At 44.9% G+C, this 19,358-nt stretch overlaps 1 protein-coding gene across 3 annotated transcripts in view; it reads right to left on the bottom strand.

The window, feature by feature from the left end:
• Positions 1 to 6,319: 6,319 nt before the first annotated feature.
• Positions 6,320 to 19,358, bottom strand: part of GTF3C3 (general transcription factor IIIC subunit 3) — a 127,055-nt gene continuing 114,016 nt past the window's right edge. For all 3 annotated transcript variants that reach the window (XM_068248116.1, XM_068248117.1, XM_068248115.1), the window contains exons 16-19: positions 18,053 to 18,243; positions 14,960 to 15,084; positions 10,043 to 10,195; positions 6,320 to 6,626 (exon numbers count right to left, since the gene is read on the bottom strand). In XM_068248116.1, the coding sequence (XP_068104217.1) occupies positions 6,504 to 6,626; positions 10,043 to 10,195; positions 14,960 to 15,084; positions 18,053 to 18,243 (592 nt within the window). In that variant the 3' untranslated portion in view covers positions 6,320 to 6,503. The remainder of the gene's footprint in view (positions 6,627 to 10,042; positions 10,196 to 14,959; positions 15,085 to 18,052; positions 18,244 to 19,358) is intronic.

Here is a 19,358-nt window from a genome sequence, read left to right on the forward strand (position 1 = left end):
ACTGAACAGGTATGCAGTGGTGGGTTCACAGCACAGGTATGCAGTGGTGGGTTCACAGCACAGGTATGCAGTGGTGGGTTCACAGCACAGGTATGCAGTGGTGGGTTCATAGCACAGGTATGCAGCCAGACAGGAACAAGTTAAGCCTAACTAATCTTTCCCTGAGAGACAGTCTGCAGCAGCTCGCCCTACTCTCACTAACGCAGGCAGCACACGAGTGACCGTAATGGCCGCCGCTGCCTGCCTTATATAAGGGGGGGTGGGGCTCCAGGGGCTAGTGTAGCCTAATTGGCTACACTGGGCCTGCTGACTGTGATGTAGAGGGTCAAAGTTGACCCTCCATGTGCATTATAGGGCGAACCGAACTTCCGCAAAGGTTCGCCTGCGGGGCGCAAACGCGAACCACTGAAGTTCGCATGGAACCGTTCGCAGGCGAACCGTTCGGCCCAACTCTATGTGTGACAGCTGGGGTGGGAGGGATGGAGGGGCGCACTTTGGTGTCTCAGCCTTGGGTGCTGGAGGACCTTGTCCCGGCTCTGATCCTCGCACAGTGGTGAATTGGAAAAGAAGGGTTAAAATACCGCATGAGATAAAATACCGACCTTTTATCACTTACTAACTCTCCTCTGGTGAATTGAGGCCTATGTCTTTGTCTTATCCATTGTGATTGACACCAGTACTTCACAGCTGCGGTCGCTCTGAGCAACCATCCTGGTCTTGTTTACAGTGGCGGTTATCGGAAGCTGAGAGCTGCAGTCGCTCTGAGCAATCTTCCTCCCTTTCTCTAGTCTACTATTTCTGCTGCGATCTGTGTTGTCTCCTCCATAAGTGCGTCCTGCACTATTCCCTGATATCTTGTGTAGTGGGTTTTGGTAGTACTCTTGTCTTCACTGCATCAGTCTCACCTTGCACATTAAGGCCCGTGTGTAACCGAAGTCTGTTAGATGTTGCTCTGTCTCCTGCTCGAGTGGGGACGCGCCACACAGGGTGAAGACAGCGGTGTTAGATTGGGGTATATAGAGGCTGAAGGAAGATGAGAGATCTGCCAGGCCTTACAGGAACAGTAAAAACAAACAAACAAAAACAAACACATTGCTGGTAACTTAGGCGTGTAATATACCTGCCCTAAAGGTATCTGTTGGAAAATATACTATTTGTGGCAGTAGTCCTTTAACCTCCCTGGCGGTACAATTATTTCTGGATTTTAGGGTCTAAAAGTGGTGCATTTTTTGCACACTTTTACACCCTAAAACCAGGTAAAAATTATACCACAGTGAGATCTGCAGCAGCCCGGCACTTACGCACCTCCCTGGGATCCAGCGCTGCAATTCTCCCTCCGTCCTCCAGGTGGCATTGTACCCTTATAGTGAGATCTCAGTCTGTCATCATGACTACAAATGGCGATCTCATGCAAGGGATCCAGAGCCTCCGAGGACTGGAAGAATGGCTGCCAGCATCTGGATACTGGGGGAGGTGAGTTGAAACGCCCGCTGCCTTTTAAGCTCTGCATAGACCTCCTGGCAGCTACCCAGAGTCAGGCTTGGGATTACCACACCTGGCTTCTTTTTTCCACCCCGTGTCTGACTTGGGAGGTTAACTGATGGCAAGGTGAATCAATGTCTTTTTTTTCTCTAAAGTGAGCGGTTACTGTACATCACCTATTTCTAGAGTGCTCTGGAGACGGCTGAGTGGCATCATAACCTAGGTTAAGCGTCAGTGGGAGGGCAGGTTTACATACCAATGTACAGTAGAACAATCCTATCCTCTACAATAAAACCCCTATGTCTCTGCGTCCCGTGTCAGTGTGTGTGTGTCCCTGCGTTTGCGCTACTGCGCATGTGCCGCAGGGACAGCCTTTGGACAGAGAGCAGGACGGGTCAGGGGGCAGCACGCTCGCAGACCGCTTGTGCGCTCGCATGCGTGGTGATGGCGGTCACAGGGGAGGGAGCGTTCCGGCACAGACCTAGAGCTCATTTTTAAACGGGCTTAGGTCTAATATTTTATAATAAAAAGAAGCATTTCAGAAGCTGGAACTCAGATAATTAGCATAAAAAGGGTAGCCTGGATAATCTATTATATTCTACTAATTGTCATTATGGTTCCTCTGTAAACTATGCATGTTGGTGATAACTGTACAGATGAACCTTTGCTGAAGCACCCCGGGGTGTCCATGAAAATGGAACTGTTTTGCCATGCATGGTGTACATATGAATTTATATTTCCGGGTTGAGATTTTTTTTTTAAATTGAGCGATCAAAAGTTACGTTTTATATTGATTTATTAACGGCCCATATAAACCCAAAGCAGCTGTTAACCTCAGCATTTGGTAGATGGACTCTTAATTGGGGATGGAATATGTGTGGGGTTGAAAAAATTGTTTGCCTATTCTTTTTAAAGGGAATCTTAAATAAAAAAAACCTGGGGCTTCTTCCAGCCCCCTGGACTCCTCCTGATTCCCTCTGGGCAGCAGTGGTGATACCGCAAAGCTGGGCTACTTGCACCCTGGTTGCGCTTCCTTGGCTGGGAGCGTTCTGCGTATGCACAGTACGTGTAATTTACTATGGCACGACTAGGGGCTGCACATGCACAGTAGCTGCCTACAGGCAGCGACAGCCAAGCTTTGCGGGGGTTGCCACTCCTGCCTGGAGCTGATTAGGATAAACAACAGTAGGAGTCCAGGGGGTTGGAAGAAGTCCCAGGTAAGTTAAAATCTTTTTTTTTTTTTACTTTGACGTAAGTTTCCTTTTAAAGTGCATACAGTTATGCTACTTACTTTTGTTTCAAAGTAATGCTATATGTGTAAAAATCACTATTCACCCAACACACAGTGGAGGGGAACTGCCATGGAAAGATATTAACCGTGTTTCCACAAAAATAACACAGGGTCTTATACAAATTTTTGCTCCAAAAGATGCATTAGGGCTTATTTTCAGTGGATATCTTATTTTGCCATGAACAAAAATCTTCATCCTAATATCAATGTCATCTCATTCTGGAACATCTTCCTAGTCCTCATTAGTTCAGTGGCCATATGTACTTCTGCACACCAGACGTCGCTGTCAATAACGACTTCTTTCAGCTGTTGCATAGGCATGTTCATAGCTTCACATATGCCGTACATCCATTACAGCCTCTGCTGTCCTCTTCTTTTTTTTGCCCTCAATTTTTCCAAGTTTTTCATTATGTGACCAAAGTATCTGGGTTATAATAGTAGTATCAGCCTTTTTAATGAATACTCTGAACATATTTAAGTATTGACTGGTTAGATATTCTAGCTGTCCATGCCATGGGACTCTCAGTAACTTTCTTCATGTCCGCAGTTCAAAAGCATATATTTTTCTACACGTGACCTTATTTATAGTCCAACTTTCACTACCACTTGTTGGAAGACCATTGCTTTAACTTGCCATAGCTTTCCTTCCAAGCAACAAGTGTCTCTAAATCTTATGGCTGCAGTCAGATGACATGACTTTAGTTTTCTTGATGTTAAGCAGTAGACCAGCTTTGGCACTTTCTTGTTTGACATTAGTCACTAGGCTCTTTAATTTAAGAAACATCATCTTAACTTTTCAAACCCTGAATTCCACCATGATTTTTTTATGAACTCTAACTAAAGCTTATTTTTGGAGTAGGGCTTATAATTTGAGCTTTCTCAAAAATTCTTAAATTATTATGCTAGGGCTTATTGTAGGGGGAAGGTCTTATTTTCAGGGAATTGAGATATTATATGACATTCATACTTTCATTCAGAAAGTCATAAAGTGAGGAAAACTTTCTCTTCTCTGGAACCTGGAAAAAAAAACCCTCTGCTGTTTGCTCACCTTTATCAACTGCAATTAGTGATCAAAAGACAATAGTGGAAGCTGTGTGGCAATGAAGCATATACTGTAACTGATGTCTAAGCACAGTAAGGGCCGGTTCACGCGGATGCTTGCCGGGCGTTTACCTTGAGCGCCTGGGACAACTTGAATGGGAGCGGTTAAATTGTGCGTTTACCGTCATATACGCAAACACAGCATTCCGATCCCGATGTTGTCCGTCGTTTCAGGAGACCCCTGGACGCCTCATGTGGCTTCCAGGGTGGATTAACTACCGTGTCTTCATGTCCTCTGATTGGGACACCGCCGATCGCCGCTGAAAGCCCGCAGCTGAACGAGACGCCGCTGGAAGCAGGCAGAAGCCCATGTGAACTGGCCCTAAAACAAATCTACTAACATGTTCAGTATTTGTCTAGCAGTTACATACTATGTTCGTGCACAGAGGCATTGATTGCATGCTGGCTACAAAGAACAGTATTGGAGAATAGTATGAGAAGCTGTCGTATCATAAGCTGACAGCCAGCTCCATGTGTTATGAATAAGGTAATACATTTTCTATTTTAAACTGGAAAAAAGGACAAATAATTGTTAGAATTTAATGGAATGTAGGTGGCCTACTTTCTTTCCCCCAAGGCAACGACAGCCTAAATATCCATGTACTGAATCTTTGTGGTGTCAGCCTATCATCAGCAAGTAGAATATTTTGATGCAATGTGACTGAAAGACTGCTGTGCAGAATTTTCATCAACTGTTAGTGAATGGGAACCCATATTTAAATAAAGTCAGATACTCACCTAAGGAGAACAGAGTAACCAAGCAGCTCAGGGTGACCCAAACTACTAGGAATGTATAGGGGTCATACAGTAGCCGTGCAAGCACACCCATGCATGTGCTGTAAGCCAGAGCCGTACATGTACGAGGGGCTTCATGCTGCTGCACATGCACGGTCATGCTCGTAACAGTGGAGCAGCGTAGCCCCGATGTGGAGGGAGGCCTTGCTGAGTAAGGGAGAACATAGGAGCATGGAGGGAAGCCTTGATAGATTTCTGAGGCTTCCCTCTCTCTAGGTAAATATCTCTTTTTTTTAACCCAAGCTTCGGCTCTGGTTCCCTTAAAGAGTCTGAAGCGAGAATAAATCTCGCTTCAGACCTCATAGTCAGCAGGGGCATGTGTGCCCCTGCTAAAACGCCGCTATCCCGCGGCTAAACGGGGGTCCCTTACCCCCCGAAATCCCCTCCGAGCAGCGCATCCCCTCTTCCGGATTGAGGCAGGGCTAACCGCCACAGCCCTGCCTCTTGCGCGTCTGTCAGCGCGTATCTCCGCCTCTCCCCTGCCCCTCTCAGTCTTCCTTCGCTGAGAGGGGCGGGGGAGAGGCGGCGATGCGCCGCTGATAGACGGCGATAAGAGGCAGGGCTGCAGCCGTTAGCCCTGCCTCAAGAGCAGCAAAATCTACGACCAAGTTGGTCGTAGATTTTGCAGGGGGGGGGGGGGGGGTTGGGGGGTCAGGGACCCTCGTTTAGCTGCGGGATAGCGGCGTTTTAGCAGGGACACACATGCCCCTGCTGACTATGAGACAAGAAGTGAGATTTATTCTCGCTTCAGTGTCTCTTTAAGCAATCACTGTGAGCTTTCCTGGCCTGAAGTATTTACCATTCCCTTGAGCCACATATTGGCACATGTACAATAGTGATGTACGAGGGAGGGAATTACATTTAGCCTATCAAAGTCTCTATCTGCTGGGTATAGAAAGCCCTGGTTCACCTTCCTTTCATTTTTCATTGTTGGTAAAGGTGAATAGGAGATTATGCCACTAGTAAACCAATTTTCATCTCTGATGCAGTACCAGAGAAATTACCTTTGGAAATGCTAGTCACATGACCTGAAGATCCTTGTTTAAAGAATACAGCTGAGGGCAAGCTACTCCTTGACCGGATTCTCTGTGTAATGATGGGATGGGAGAGGAGTTTGGACAGTTGCATCTGACATTGAAATAAAAGGTATTTGTGATTATTTAGACTGGAGTAGGCATATGATAAGATGGATGATTTGCATATTCAGCATTGATGCATCGTGGGAGACATCATATGCTCACTCCAACCTGAATAATCGCTAATACCATTTCTTTTAAGAAGGTAAACTTTTGCTTTTCATAACATTTTAATGAAAGGGCTTTTTGGTCCTTTGTAGCCCTTACACACTCCTAGTAGTTCTGGTTCACCATAAGCTTGCTGGGTAATCTGTAATTCTGGGTGCTTCTGGTCCTACCTGGTAGAGCCACATTAATCCATGCCATGCACTGATGAGGATCAATCAATTCGAAACAGTCTGTATGCATGTTATTGTGGCTCTGTACAATTAACACGCTGACACATCATTGCATTCTAGTGGTTCTGGAGGTGTGGTTAGTTTACAGGAAAAACAAAGGATGATTTGCATATTCAGCAGTGATGCATTGTGGGAGACATCATATGCTCACTCTAATCGGAATAACCGCAGATACCTTCTGTATGGCAAACTTTTGTTTTTATGTTTCCTTTCAGGTACATCAGTTATCAACCATCATGTTATAACACCAGGAATAAACCAAGACATAACAATATCCATTGTAACACCATTACCCTGGAAACATACTTCTAGAAATCATATTTATTTCAATATTCTACAAAAAATAAATAAAAATATACATTATACGATACAATATGTATACAGTAGTCTTCGTGCCATTTCCGTGTTTCCACTGTTCTGATAAATGAGCGATAGATTGAAGGCAATGTCTCTCCTGAGGTCTGTTTGATCTTCTTCAAGCCCCTGAAAAAAATAAATAAATACAAATTACAAAGTCATGCATACATAAATTTGAAATACATCTTTCATAAATTTAAAGGACTTCCGAGGCTAAATTTACAAAAAATATAAATAAAAAAAGTTAGATACCTGCATCACTTTGGAAGACACGGAGGACGCTGTCCGCACCCTCCGTGCCGTTCCGCCGGGTCCCCGCCACTCAATAGCCCCCCCGAACGGCTCCCCACCGCACGTCCCGGGTCGGGCTCTCCTGCCTGCACAAAGATAGCCACCGGAGCTGGCCGTGGCTGCGCAGTCCGCATAGCCACGAGTGAGGCTGCGCAGCTCTAGGGCCAACCCCCCCGATCGACGCTACAGTTCACTTGGGTATACTATGAGAAAAAAAATTCCATCTCACCCAACACGTGAAGCGATTCACCAAAGTGTAAGTATAATACCGTCACACTTAAATCCCCATACTCAAAAACACAGTAAAACATGTATGGCCCTCCAGGGTTATATAAAAAAGTGCGTTTTTAAGGGATGGATATTACCACTGTTCTGCTCTCCAATGTTACTTTTCCATTTTCCCCAATACACCTACTTGTAACAGGATAGGTTTCATTTCTGGATGTTGTCAAAGCTGATTGGACAAGTATGGAAGAAAACAAAAAAAAAAAAAACAGGGTTTCTTCAGTGCCGGAGTTACACTTGAGACTGGATTGGTGGCAATACCCCCGTAGAAAAAACTGCTTTTTGTAGGACTCTGAACACCCATAAATGTTTTATTATCTAGGTGTTTTTTTTAAAGCATGGGGGTTAAAGTGTTTAAGTGATAGAATTACCCTGTCCCAAGTTTTCATTTATCTTATATGTACCACCCATAGGAGCAAAGACCTTTATACCAATTGTGGAGCTTCAGGATCGGCCACACTGTCCCCTCAAACACCGATTGATAATTCATTTGGTCAAATCTTTTGGTAAGTAGCTTTACATGTAGGAGGAAATATTTTTCTGGAAGAATTCCTGGGTGAATCTGTCTTTCGTATTTTGAAAAACAAACTTAATTGTTAGCTACAATGGGAGCAGCCATTTATTATTAAATATTTAATACATATTTATTTAGTAATGCTCCTGCAAGAAATTTGCAGTCTGTAGCAAGTAGATAGGCAAATTATAGTTACTCTATAATTTATATATTTAGTATTGTAGTAAAAAATGCTGCATAGATTCAGCAGAGATTACTATATGGTCTAGTCACATTATTATGATCACTCTCTGACTCATGGATGCACAGTCAATGAATGGATAGGATGAGGACCATACATTGGAATGTGCCATTTCATCCATGAGAAGATATAGAGAGTGAATGATCACAATCCAAATTTATGTTACTAAAGGCAGAGCTGTTCATATACTTCCCTACAGTGCTGCCCATAATTATTCATACTCCTGGCAAATTTTGACTTAAAGTTACTTTTATTCAACCAGCAAGTAAGTTTTTGATGGGAAATGACATAAGTTTCTCCCAATAGATAATACGACGATGTACTAGAGGCATTATTGTGGGGGAAAAAAACATTTCTCAGCTTTTATTTACATTTGAGCAAAAAGTATTCAGTAACAAAATGATTCATACCCTTCTCAATAATCAATAGAAAAGTCATGTCTCCACGGGTATTTTTGCCCATTCATCTTTAGCAATGAGCTCCATATCTTTCATCTTGGAGGGTCTTCTTGCCATCACCCTGATCTTTAGCTCTTTCCCCAGATTTTCAATTGGATTCAAGTCAGGACTCTGGCGGGGCCACTCCAAAAAGTTAATGTTGTTGTCTGCTAACCATTTCTTCACCACTTTTGATGTGTGTTTTGGGTTATTGTCATGCTGAAATATCCACTGGTGCCCATGGCCAAGTTTCTCTGCAGACTGTCTGATGTTGTCATTGAGAATCCTCATGTATTACTTATTTTTCATGGTGCCGTTTACTGGGATTAGGTTCCCTGGTCCATTGGCTAAATAACACCCCAAAAGCACTAGGTTCCTACCACCATGTTTTACAGTGGGGATGATGTTCTTTGGGTTGAAAGCTTCTTCTTTTCTATGCCAAATGAAGGAAACATCATTGTGACCAAACAATTCAATTTTTGTTTCATCTGATAATAACACAGAAGACCATAATTCTTCTTCCTTGTCCAGATGAGCATTGACAAAGGCAAAGCAAGCTTTTGTGTGCATTATCTGGAGAAGTGGCGTCCTCCTTGGTCTGCATCCATGAAACCCAGCAGAGTGCAGTGTCCGTTGGATTGTATGCCTTGAGACATTGGGCATGATTCACAAAGCTTTTTCACCAGTTTTTCACTGTTTTCATCTTATCTATGTTACTTTTTTTTAGCTCCCAAAAAGCAAAAAAATAATATAAGTAAGGTAAGAAAAGTAATATTTAAATTAAGTTATTCAGGAACAACTTACTTTGAGTGATTATTTTGCTTGTAAATGTGCTGAAAGGTTATTTTTATCAATTAGGTGATAAATAAGTAATTTATGAGAAGTTTTGTGAATAGAGCCCATTGCCACAAGCAGAGCCCAGATTCACCAGGATGGCCTTGGTGGTGGTCATTGGATTCTTTTTCACCTCTATCACTATTCTCCTGGCCAGCACAGGTGTCACTTTTGGCTTCGGACCACATCCTCTGAGATTTTCCACAGTGCGGAACATCTTGTATTATTTTTAATAATACTTTGCACTGTAGCCACTAGAACTTGAAAACATTTGGAAATGGCCTTTTGTAGCCCTTTCCTGACTTGTGAGCAGCTACAATGCGCAGTTGCAGGTCCTCAATGAGCTCCTATGTCTTAGCCATGACTATCCACAAACCAACCGCAGAGAGCTGCTGTTTTTCACCTGTTGAGTTGATTAAAACAGCTGTTCCCAATTAATTCGTGTAATTAGGATGCTTAAGAACAGCTTGGACTACTTGGAATGGTATAGAACTTTGTATTTTCCCGCAGACTGTGACAGTTTGTGAAGGGTATACATAATTTTGGACTGGACACTTTTTGCTCAAATGTAAATAAAAGCTGAAATCCCCCCCCCCCCCCACAATAATGCCTCTTGTACATGGTCGTATTATGTTTTGGGATACACCTATGTCATTCCCTGTCACAAAATTACTTGCTGGTTGAATAAAAGTACAGTAACTTTATGTCAAAATTTGCCAGGGGTATGAATAATTATGGGCAGCACTGCAAGTCAAACTAAGCCTATTGCTCCTGAAAATTACTTGTTAATGAAAGCTAAAACTGCTAATTCAGAGAGAAGGAAACTTGGCATATAAAGTCAACATTTCAAGTAGTGTCCTGCTGGACAGCGTATCAATGGTCACTTAAACCCTCATACAAGCTTTCAGTAACGTTATACTTTTGCTACGGTACGTTGCACCTGTAATTGAAGTGTTGGAAGCTCCAGTGCTTGTTGGTAATAATGCATGGCAAGGTATATCAGACCCATCTGGTGCAAGGCACGTCCAATGTTATAATAGGTTTCTTGGCATGGACCACGCAAGTCAAGATACTGACTCAAAAAGGAAAATCCCTGAAATGTAAAAGTGAAATATACTAACAAAAAATAATCTTATTATGCAAAAATGCTGACATATTGACAGTTACCGTATTTTTCGGACCATAAGACGCTCCGGACCATAAGACGCACCTAGGTTTAGAGGCCAAAAATCTGGGGGAAAAAAAATATGCTAAACCTGGTGCATCCATGATGCAGGGGCATCTTGTGGAACTCCCCCTCCCCAAGCTGTTTCTTTCTAAACAAAATGAAACACTTTGTAACCTAATTGGAGGAGATTCAAATCATCCAGGCTGCTGAACACTTCAGCTTTACCAATAAATCCCCTCCAAAAAGGCCTCCCTCTAATATCCCCAATAATCTTCCTGCAATTTACAGACAATTTCCTAATAAAACATCCACTAAGCCATTAGCAGTTGCTCACTATTACTTATGTGTTGTGGCAGAAATGCTCCATGTACACACAGCATGCAATGCACTTAATAATATGCTGAGGCACCCAAAGTACCTGCATCCAAGCATTGCTCATGTCCTGCTCTGTCATCCTGACCAGGCATCCAAACAGTATCCAGCATTTCTGTGCATTAGCGGCAAAGAGAGCATTCACCACTGTAATTGATGGTCTCTGATGCCCTGTTGTGTGTCAGTCAACCCTGACAGGTATTCACACAGTACCCAGCATTACTGTGCATTAGCTGCAAGGAAGAGCGCATTCGCCGCTGTAAATGATCGATACTGATGCCTTCTCGCGCCGGGACCCAAACAGTTCGCTTCCACCAATCATCATCCTTTGGGAAACCTCTCAGCCAATCTGAAAGCCACGCCCCCCCGCCGTGACAGCGCCAATGTAAGAGTTCCCGATGGCTCTGCCGGCGGGACTTCATGGTGTGCATGCAGCCAATTATGGCGCGCTGTGATGGTGGGGGTGTGGCTTTCAGAAACACCACTTCAGGATTGGCTGAAAGGTTTCCCAAAGCATGATGATTGGTGGCAGCGAACTCTTTGGGTCCCGGTGCGAGGAGCCATTAGAATCAAACAGTTAGCTTCCACCAATCATCATGCTTTGGGAAACCTTTCAGCCAATCCTGAAGTGGTGTTTCTGAAAGCCTCACCCCCACCGTCACAGCGCGCCATGATTGGCTGCACGCACACCATGAAGTCCCGCCGACAGAGCCATCGGGAACTTTTACATTGGCGCTGTCACGGCGGGGGCGTGGCTTTCAGAAACACTGCTTCAGGATTGGCTAAGAGGTTTCCCAAAGGATGATGATTGGTGGAAGCGAACTGTTTGGGTCCCGGCGCGAGAAGGCATCAGAATCGATCATTTACAGCGGCGAATGCGCTCTTCCTTGCAGCTAATGCACAGTAATGCTGGGTACTGTGTGAATACCTGTCGGGGTTGACTGACACACAACAGGGCATCAGAGACCATCAATTACAGCGGTGATTGCTCTCTTTGCCGCTAATGCACAGAAATGCTGGCTACTGTTTGGATGCCTTTACAACTCTGCAATTCATGTAAGTGCAGAGGGATTATCGTGGGAGGCCTTTTTGGAGATGGGAGTTTATTGTTTCAGCAGAGGATCATGATAGTTAATGGCTTGTGGGACACCTTCGGACCATAAGACGCACTGACTTTTTCCCCCCATTTTTTTGGGGGGAAAAGTGCGTCTTATGGTCCGAAAAATACGGTAAGTTATTTTTATCCAAACTGCACAGTCCTTGCTTAACCTTTTCGGGACCGCGTGCATTAGATTCTACGCCGCACTTGTGGCTGTTCTAGCCTGATGCGGTGTAGAATCTACGCCGGCCCGCAATTTCCGCTCCCGACGCGATCGTGCGCACCCGGAGGGGGAGATTAAGCTGTCATATGACAGCCGACATCTCCCCCGAGTGATCAGCAGCCATCGCGTATGGCTGCTGATCACGTGATCACTACGATCGCCGTCGGATCGTAGTGATCAGTTTGACAGCTGCGGCGGCAGGGGGAAAAAGAAGAGGATCCACTTACCTCCCTGCCGTTCCCGCGACGATCGGCACCTCCCTTCGCTCTGGCCGGCATCTCCGCTCCATCTGACGTCAGCGCCGGGTCCCGGCTAGATGACGTCATCAAGCCGCGACCCGGAACTAATAGTCAGACAGAACGGAGATGCCGGCTGGAGAAGAGGGTCCCGTGCGGCTCATCGCTGGATCCTGGAAGGTAAGTGAAGGCTGCTGGCAGAAGGGGGGGCACTGGCCACCATGGGGGGACACCAATCCAGCCAGCCACACACGGGATCCGGCCGCCTGACCCCCCAAACGCGCGCACCCCCCTCCCACGCAAAATGCCTTGGTCCTTAAGGGGGGGTAGGCGTCCCGTCCCGAAAAGGTTAGAGTGTACCTTTTACAGGGGAAAAAGCTCTATTTTACCTACCTGGGGCTTCTTCCAATCCCCTAGAGCTTTACAGGTCCCTCTGTTTCCTCCCGTTGTTCTACTTTGAGCAGGTGAGCCCCTCTGAAAGATCACTGACTTACCAGGCACAAGTTACTGTGCATGCCTGATCCTGGCCACTAGCACTCCAGGCCATGAGAGCGCAAGCATTGAGGTATGTGGACTAGGCCGTGCATGCGCAGTACCCTGCAATGGGTGATCTTTCATACAGTAACAGCTGATCAACGGAGCACATGGGAGGAAACCGAGGGACCACTAAGGTAAGTAAAATAAAACGTATTCCCTCATGACAGGTTAATCTGGCCAGGAGTTATAGGCTCGTGTCCAGGCAAGCCAGTCCATGGTGAAGATAGTATGATGGTGTGAGGTATATCTACTGTTTTAGGATCTGGAACCTTTGCCATTATAATTACAGAACTGAGAATTCAGTAGTGTACCAGAAAATGATCAAGCTGCATATCTGTCATCTCTCCATGAGCAGAAGTTTACTTAATCATTATGTAGGATAGTAAAACAATACACAACCGTAAGTCTACATGGGAACAACTGAGGAGAGTAAACATACATGTTTTGTTATGGTGTGGTCAAAGTCCTGACCAGAACCCAGTGGAGATGTAGAAGAACTTAACATAATGCACCTGACAAAGTTATGCAGAGTTGGTGTTAAGAGTGTGCTGCAACATGTGTCTCTAGCTCTCCTTGCTCTAGCTTGCATTCATGCATCTTCACATTCATTTCTTAACTGGCCACTAGGGCTCCAGCTCACTGTGGTCACATGACAATGAGATTGGAGCTCTAGTGGTCAGCTCAGAAGCTGCCAGGGAGAGGAGCGGACCAATGCTGGTGTGAGGACAGGTAGATATGCATGCTTCAGCATGCTCCAACGTGCACTCTGAATCGGGGCTACAGTGCGTGTTGGAGAGTCGGCTAATCACAGTAAAAGATCTTAGGATATGGAAGTGGAAAATGGAGGGTAAAACTTTTGCATGTTTGTTACACATTATTTTTGAGGCCTGTATGTCTGGTTCTAATAATAATTTTTAAAGGAAATGTTCTTATTATATGCTTAGTTTGTACTGACCTAATAAATAATTACCGTATATACTCGCAAGCAAGCCAAATTTTTCACCCCCCAAAAGTGGCCCAAAAGTTGGGGGGTCGGCTTGCTTGCGAGTCATGTGCCAGTATGGGTAGGTGGGTGGGTAGGTAGTGCCCCTCCCCGCTCCCCCCGCGGCCGCCGCTGCTATTACCTTAGGTGGCGCCGCTTCCTCTATTCCCGTCCTGCTCCGGTAACTAATTCACAGCAGTGCGCCCCTCGGCGGCTGCTGTCATGACGGAGGAAACCATAGAGAGCGGCTTCCTGTAGCGGCGATATGTATCGCCGTTACTATGGGAACCGCTCTCTATGGTTTCCTCCGTCATCACAGCAGCCGCCGAGGGGCGCGCTGCTGTGAATTAGTTACCGGAGCAGGACGGGATAGAGGAAGCGGCGCCGCCTAAGGTAATAGCAGCGGCGGCCGAAGGGGGAGCGGGGAGGGGCACTACCTACCCACCCACCCACCTACCCATACTGGGACTATACTAGTCATACTGGGGCACTATGCTAGCTATACTGGGGCACTATGCTAGCTATACTGGGGCACTATGCTAGCTATACTGGGCACTATACTAGCTATACTGGGCACTATACTAGCTATACTGGGGCACTATACTAGCCATACCGGGCACTATACTAGCCATACCGGGCATTATACTAGCTATACTGGGACACTATACTAGCTATACTGGGCACTTTCCTAGCTATACTGGGGGACTACCTACCCATACTGGGCACTTTACTAGCTATACTGGGCACTATACTAGATATACTGGGTCGCTACCTACCCATACTGGGCACTATACTAGCTATACTGGGACACTATACTAGCTATACTAGGGGACTACCTACCCATACTGGGCACTATACTAGCTATACTGGGCACTATACTAGCTATACTGTGACACACTGGGGGGGGGGGGGATCACGCGGCCAGCATTTCCTACCCCCGGCTTATATGGGGGGTCAATCATTTTTTCCTGGTTTTTCAGGTAAAAGTTGGGGGGTCGGCTTACATGCGGGTCGGCTTGCTTGCGAGTATATACGGTAACATATAATGTTGGCCTCACAGAAAGATTTTATTTTTATCAGATTTAAAAAAGTTTTATTTACATAAGGTTCCACTATGTTAGTACATGAGATTGAAAGTGTACATTTTCTGTGCATTTACATTTTATTCCTTTTTAAGCTCAAATTCTTGTACAGTTGTTCTTTAGAAACAAGAAGAAGACAACATACGCATGCTAAGTACCTGTACAAGAAGAGCATGTCTTTTTAACACAAACTTCTGCGATGCCATATGAATGAATGTTAAGCCAATACAGAGGCAGTGCATTGGATCATCTGGTTTCATTCGGAAGGCTTGGACATACTGGGCTGCAAAGTGATTACAAACAGGAATCAAACACAATTTCTCAAATAAACATCCAAGAAACACGAGGAAGAAAAAACAAACATTTCATCGACAGCTTGATCATAAGCCTGAAGTACATGATGGAAACTCACAAAAATTACTTTCAGAGAAAATAGCTAAATAACCTGTCCCTATTCAGTTTTCTAGATTGATAAAAGACACATGTCCATCAAATTCAAATTTAAGCCTCACCATGTTCCTGCTCACTTCACAGAGAGGGAAAAAAGACCCCACCCTACAGTGATTCACCTTGCCAGTAGTAAAGATGACCGTATATCTGATAACTTTAAGACTATAAATCATAGTGGGGTAAAACTTTAAAGTGGGCAAAAACTGACTAATAGTTTACATGTAAATATTATAAAAATAATAAGCAATTTTACTAATTAAAGGATACCAGAGCTGAACTAAGAGGAATGGGGTGAGCAGGCAATATACTGCAAGCTATCCTGATGCCCACCGCTCCCCCAGTCTCATCTGTCCCGCTCCTTACCTACCTAAATGATCCTCAGCAACCCCTTCCGAGTCGAGCATTAGTGTGCAAGCACTGGTCAGGCTGCACGCATACAACATTGTGCGCTGGCAGCCAGAAGCGCACTGCGCATGACGTGGCTCCCAGCCACGGGCCGTATATGCCTGCTCCCCCGGTTTTCCTAGTTAGTTCAGCTCTGGTATCCTGGTGTCCTCTAACTGTTGATTACCCAAGTGAACTCACCAGGTGTTCATTATTTGAACTTATATTTCTTTTTAGATTGTAATGATTCTATTTTCAAGGTGGAACTTAATGCACATATACTAGACAAAAAAGGGATGATGTAAACAGAGAGCTGTTTGGAATGTATGCATGTCCAGTTCAGGATCGCTTGTTCACTGCTATCTGAACTTCCAGGAGTGAGTGAGGGAGAAAGGTTGTGAAACGGGGTATGGAAAGAAACCCCAAGACAATGAGCAGCAGTAGGAGAGATGGAAATAAGTGCTGTCACCAACTTGAGAAAGGGGCTGCGCCCCGAAACGTCGTTTGTTTTTGTGATTGCTCTGTACCTATAATAAAAGAGCATGATACAACTGGATGGTGCCGGCTCCACATCTTTACATTGAGCATCCGATTGGTTACCGGATAGCCTTGGCACATCCTTCCTGTTTCCACTGACGGTGTGCTGCCTTCTGTCTATATCATATATTTATAGTTTTAGCACAAATCAGGAGTCCTTTAATAGAACTATGTTTTTTCTCCTATGCATGGCATTCTTCATATCTATTCATCAGTTACTTCAGTATAGGCTCTATGGTGAGGCTAATGTGCCTACGATTATCTACTGAATCTCTAGTGACTAACTTTCATTGGCATTTTGTTTGGATGACACACACCTTGGCAAAAGAAGCTCCTAATTTAGTTTTTATTATTAGGTGTAAATCTCTAACAGAAATCTGTCTCCAGACTTGTATTGTCGTTAGTGATTCTCACAGTAGATTATTATAAATCAATAGACTTAGCAAATCAATGTTCAAATAAATTGCTGAGACACAATTAAATATATCATGGAACTCTCTACTTAAGTACAGTTATTTGTTAGAGACTGGATCAATGTGTGCTCAGAACCAAGGTACACAGTTTAAAAGAAATGTGGAAAAAAACTCTAGCAATTTAATCTGAAGGAATTTTTTTCAAGAAGGTGGAATATCACTTGAAAGGGTTATTAAAGGCAAAATAAAAAATTAGTTTAACTTACCTGGTGCTTCTTACAGGCCTCTGGACTCACCCTGTGACCACAATGTCCAGCCTAGTCCCTCCGGCAAGCAGAAGCAACCCTCTGCAAAGCTGCCTGTTCACCGCCTGTTGGCGGCCACTGCGCATGCGTGGCCCTGAGCCGGATGAACCCTGATCGCGCTCCAGCTGCCAGGGTTTCTCTGCGCATGCGCAGTAGCGATTTCCGCATACTGCGCATGTACAGAGTGCTACTGACCGCAGGAGCTTGGTGAGGGTCACCGCTGCTTGCCAGAGGGACTTGGACGGAAGTGGTGGGCACAGGAGGAGTCCAGGGGGCTGCAAGGTAAGTTAAAAAAATACATATATCCAGGCACATCGCATCTAGTTAGGACATTAAATAAGTTAAGGAAAGGGAGGTGCTGAAGGGGGTGTGGCTAGAAAGCAGCAAAAATCTATTAACCCTTCGCACTCTCACATGCAAATGTTCAAACAAATTAATTCACAGATTCACTCATCCAGGCACAACTGTTATCCCTACAGCTAAGTTAAAAGCCGGACAGAAACATGCATAGTGCAGACATGCATACACATTCATTGCATCAAACCTATCAATGGATTAGGAGCACACATCCTGTGTTTGCATGTCTGCACTATGCATGTTACAGGGCCAGAGTTAGGACACCTATGTTTACCTGGGTACTTCTGCGCAGTATAGGTGACTAAGCATAAGAATGCATTCTTCTGTGAACTAAAACCCCGGCTTTTAACTTAGCTGTAGGGATAACAGTTGTGCCTGGATGAGTGCATCTGTGAATTAATTTGTTTGAACATTTGCATGTGAGAGTGCGAAGGGTTAATAGATTTTTGCAAGGTAAGTTAAACTGCTTTTTTGTTTTCCTTTAAAGCCACATCACACCACTTTGCTTAGCACCCCCATTTCTGACTGCATGGTACATATATTACAATGCTCCTGGGTTGACCTTCCCATAAGATTGAAATGGACAGGAAGCCAAATATACTCTGACAAATAAAATTATCTACAGTAAATGTAAAACCAAAACATCAATTTAGAGGAAAAAAGTAACTACATGTATATACTTTTATTTACAAGTATAGTTTTCATTATGTTAATGTCATGCTAAAGCTCTGATTATTCATAACATGCTAATTTTCTCCCGAAAGGTTAAGTGGCTTCTTTTGCTGAAGTGAGGATAGATATTTACCCAGTGCATGTTTGAAGCTCCCACACACAAACGCATTGTGACCACTGAGGACACACAAGGCGAGGTTGTCAGTATTTTTAAGCATCAGCCTTAGGCAGAAGCGATGATGTCGCACATCCTGAGAATGCATTGTAACTTGGTTGAAGATATTCCAGAGCTGAGGTTTGTTCACATTTTCCATTAACATTATTCTGGAAAAGGAGACACAAACACAAACATAAAATGAGAGATTCTACAGCAACATCAACATCTGCCAAACAGCAAAGAAAGGATAGGATAAAGTTGGACCAAAGAGTCAGCTCAGAACCTGTCTTAAAGAGACACTGTAACAAGAAAAACGTCCCCTGGGGGGTACTCGCCTCGGGAGGGGGAAGCCTCAGGATCCTAAAGAGGCTTCCCCCGTCCTCCTCTGTCCCACGGGGGTCTCCCTGCAGCCCTCCAAAGCCGGCCCGACAGATCCGACAGCCTGTTCAATATTTACCTTTCCAGGCTCCAGTGGGGTGCTGTTTCGGCTCTTCTGACGGAGATAGGCGAAATAGCCGATCTCCGTCGGGTCCGCTCTACTGCGCAGGCGCAGGAGACTTGCGCCTGTGCAGTAGAGCGGCTCGATGGAGATCGGCTATTTATGCCTATCTCTGTGGGAAGAGCGGATACTGCGTCTGCGCTGAAGCCAGGGAGGTAAATATTTACACCGCCGCCGCTCCGGGAGGATTTTCGCCGCCACTGTGGGACCCAAGAGGACGGGGGAAGCCTCAATAGGATCCGGAGGCTTCCCCCACCCAAGGTGAGTACCTCCAGGGGAGATTTTTTTTGTTACAGGTTTTCTTTAAGGCAGCCATACACTAGCTCGATTTTCCGTCGATATACTGCAGATCTGATTACTGTGATAGAAACTGCTGTGAAATCATTAACGCAAACGTTGACCTATCGACCAATTTCCATCAGACATTGGTCGATTCATTAGTTCCGTCCAGACAGAAAATGTTGCTCGATTGCCGAGGGTCGGTAGTGCGTCACTAGCAGGGTTCGATTCGGCACCGACAGGCACAGCATAAACGACAGCAATAATCTCACCTGTCCGGCTGGTCCCCGGCCCATGCTGTTACGTTTTTCAGCTGGCCTTCTTCTCCATGTCCTCTTCACTTCCTGTCCTGTGACAAGCTAAAGTTCAAACAGTAGAGCACCCTATACTGTTTGAACGTTGGCTTGCCACAGGATGAGACATGAAAGTGAAGAGGACGCTGGAAGAAGTGACAGCAGGGACCCCGGGGACTCGCCACAGGTTTTCAATTGATTTAATGCTGAA

Source organism: Hyperolius riggenbachi, chromosome 8 (assembly GCF_040937935.1).
Source record: "Hyperolius riggenbachi isolate aHypRig1 chromosome 8, aHypRig1.pri, whole genome shotgun sequence".
NCBI classification, from domain to species: domain Eukaryota; kingdom Metazoa; phylum Chordata; class Amphibia; order Anura; family Hyperoliidae; genus Hyperolius; species Hyperolius riggenbachi.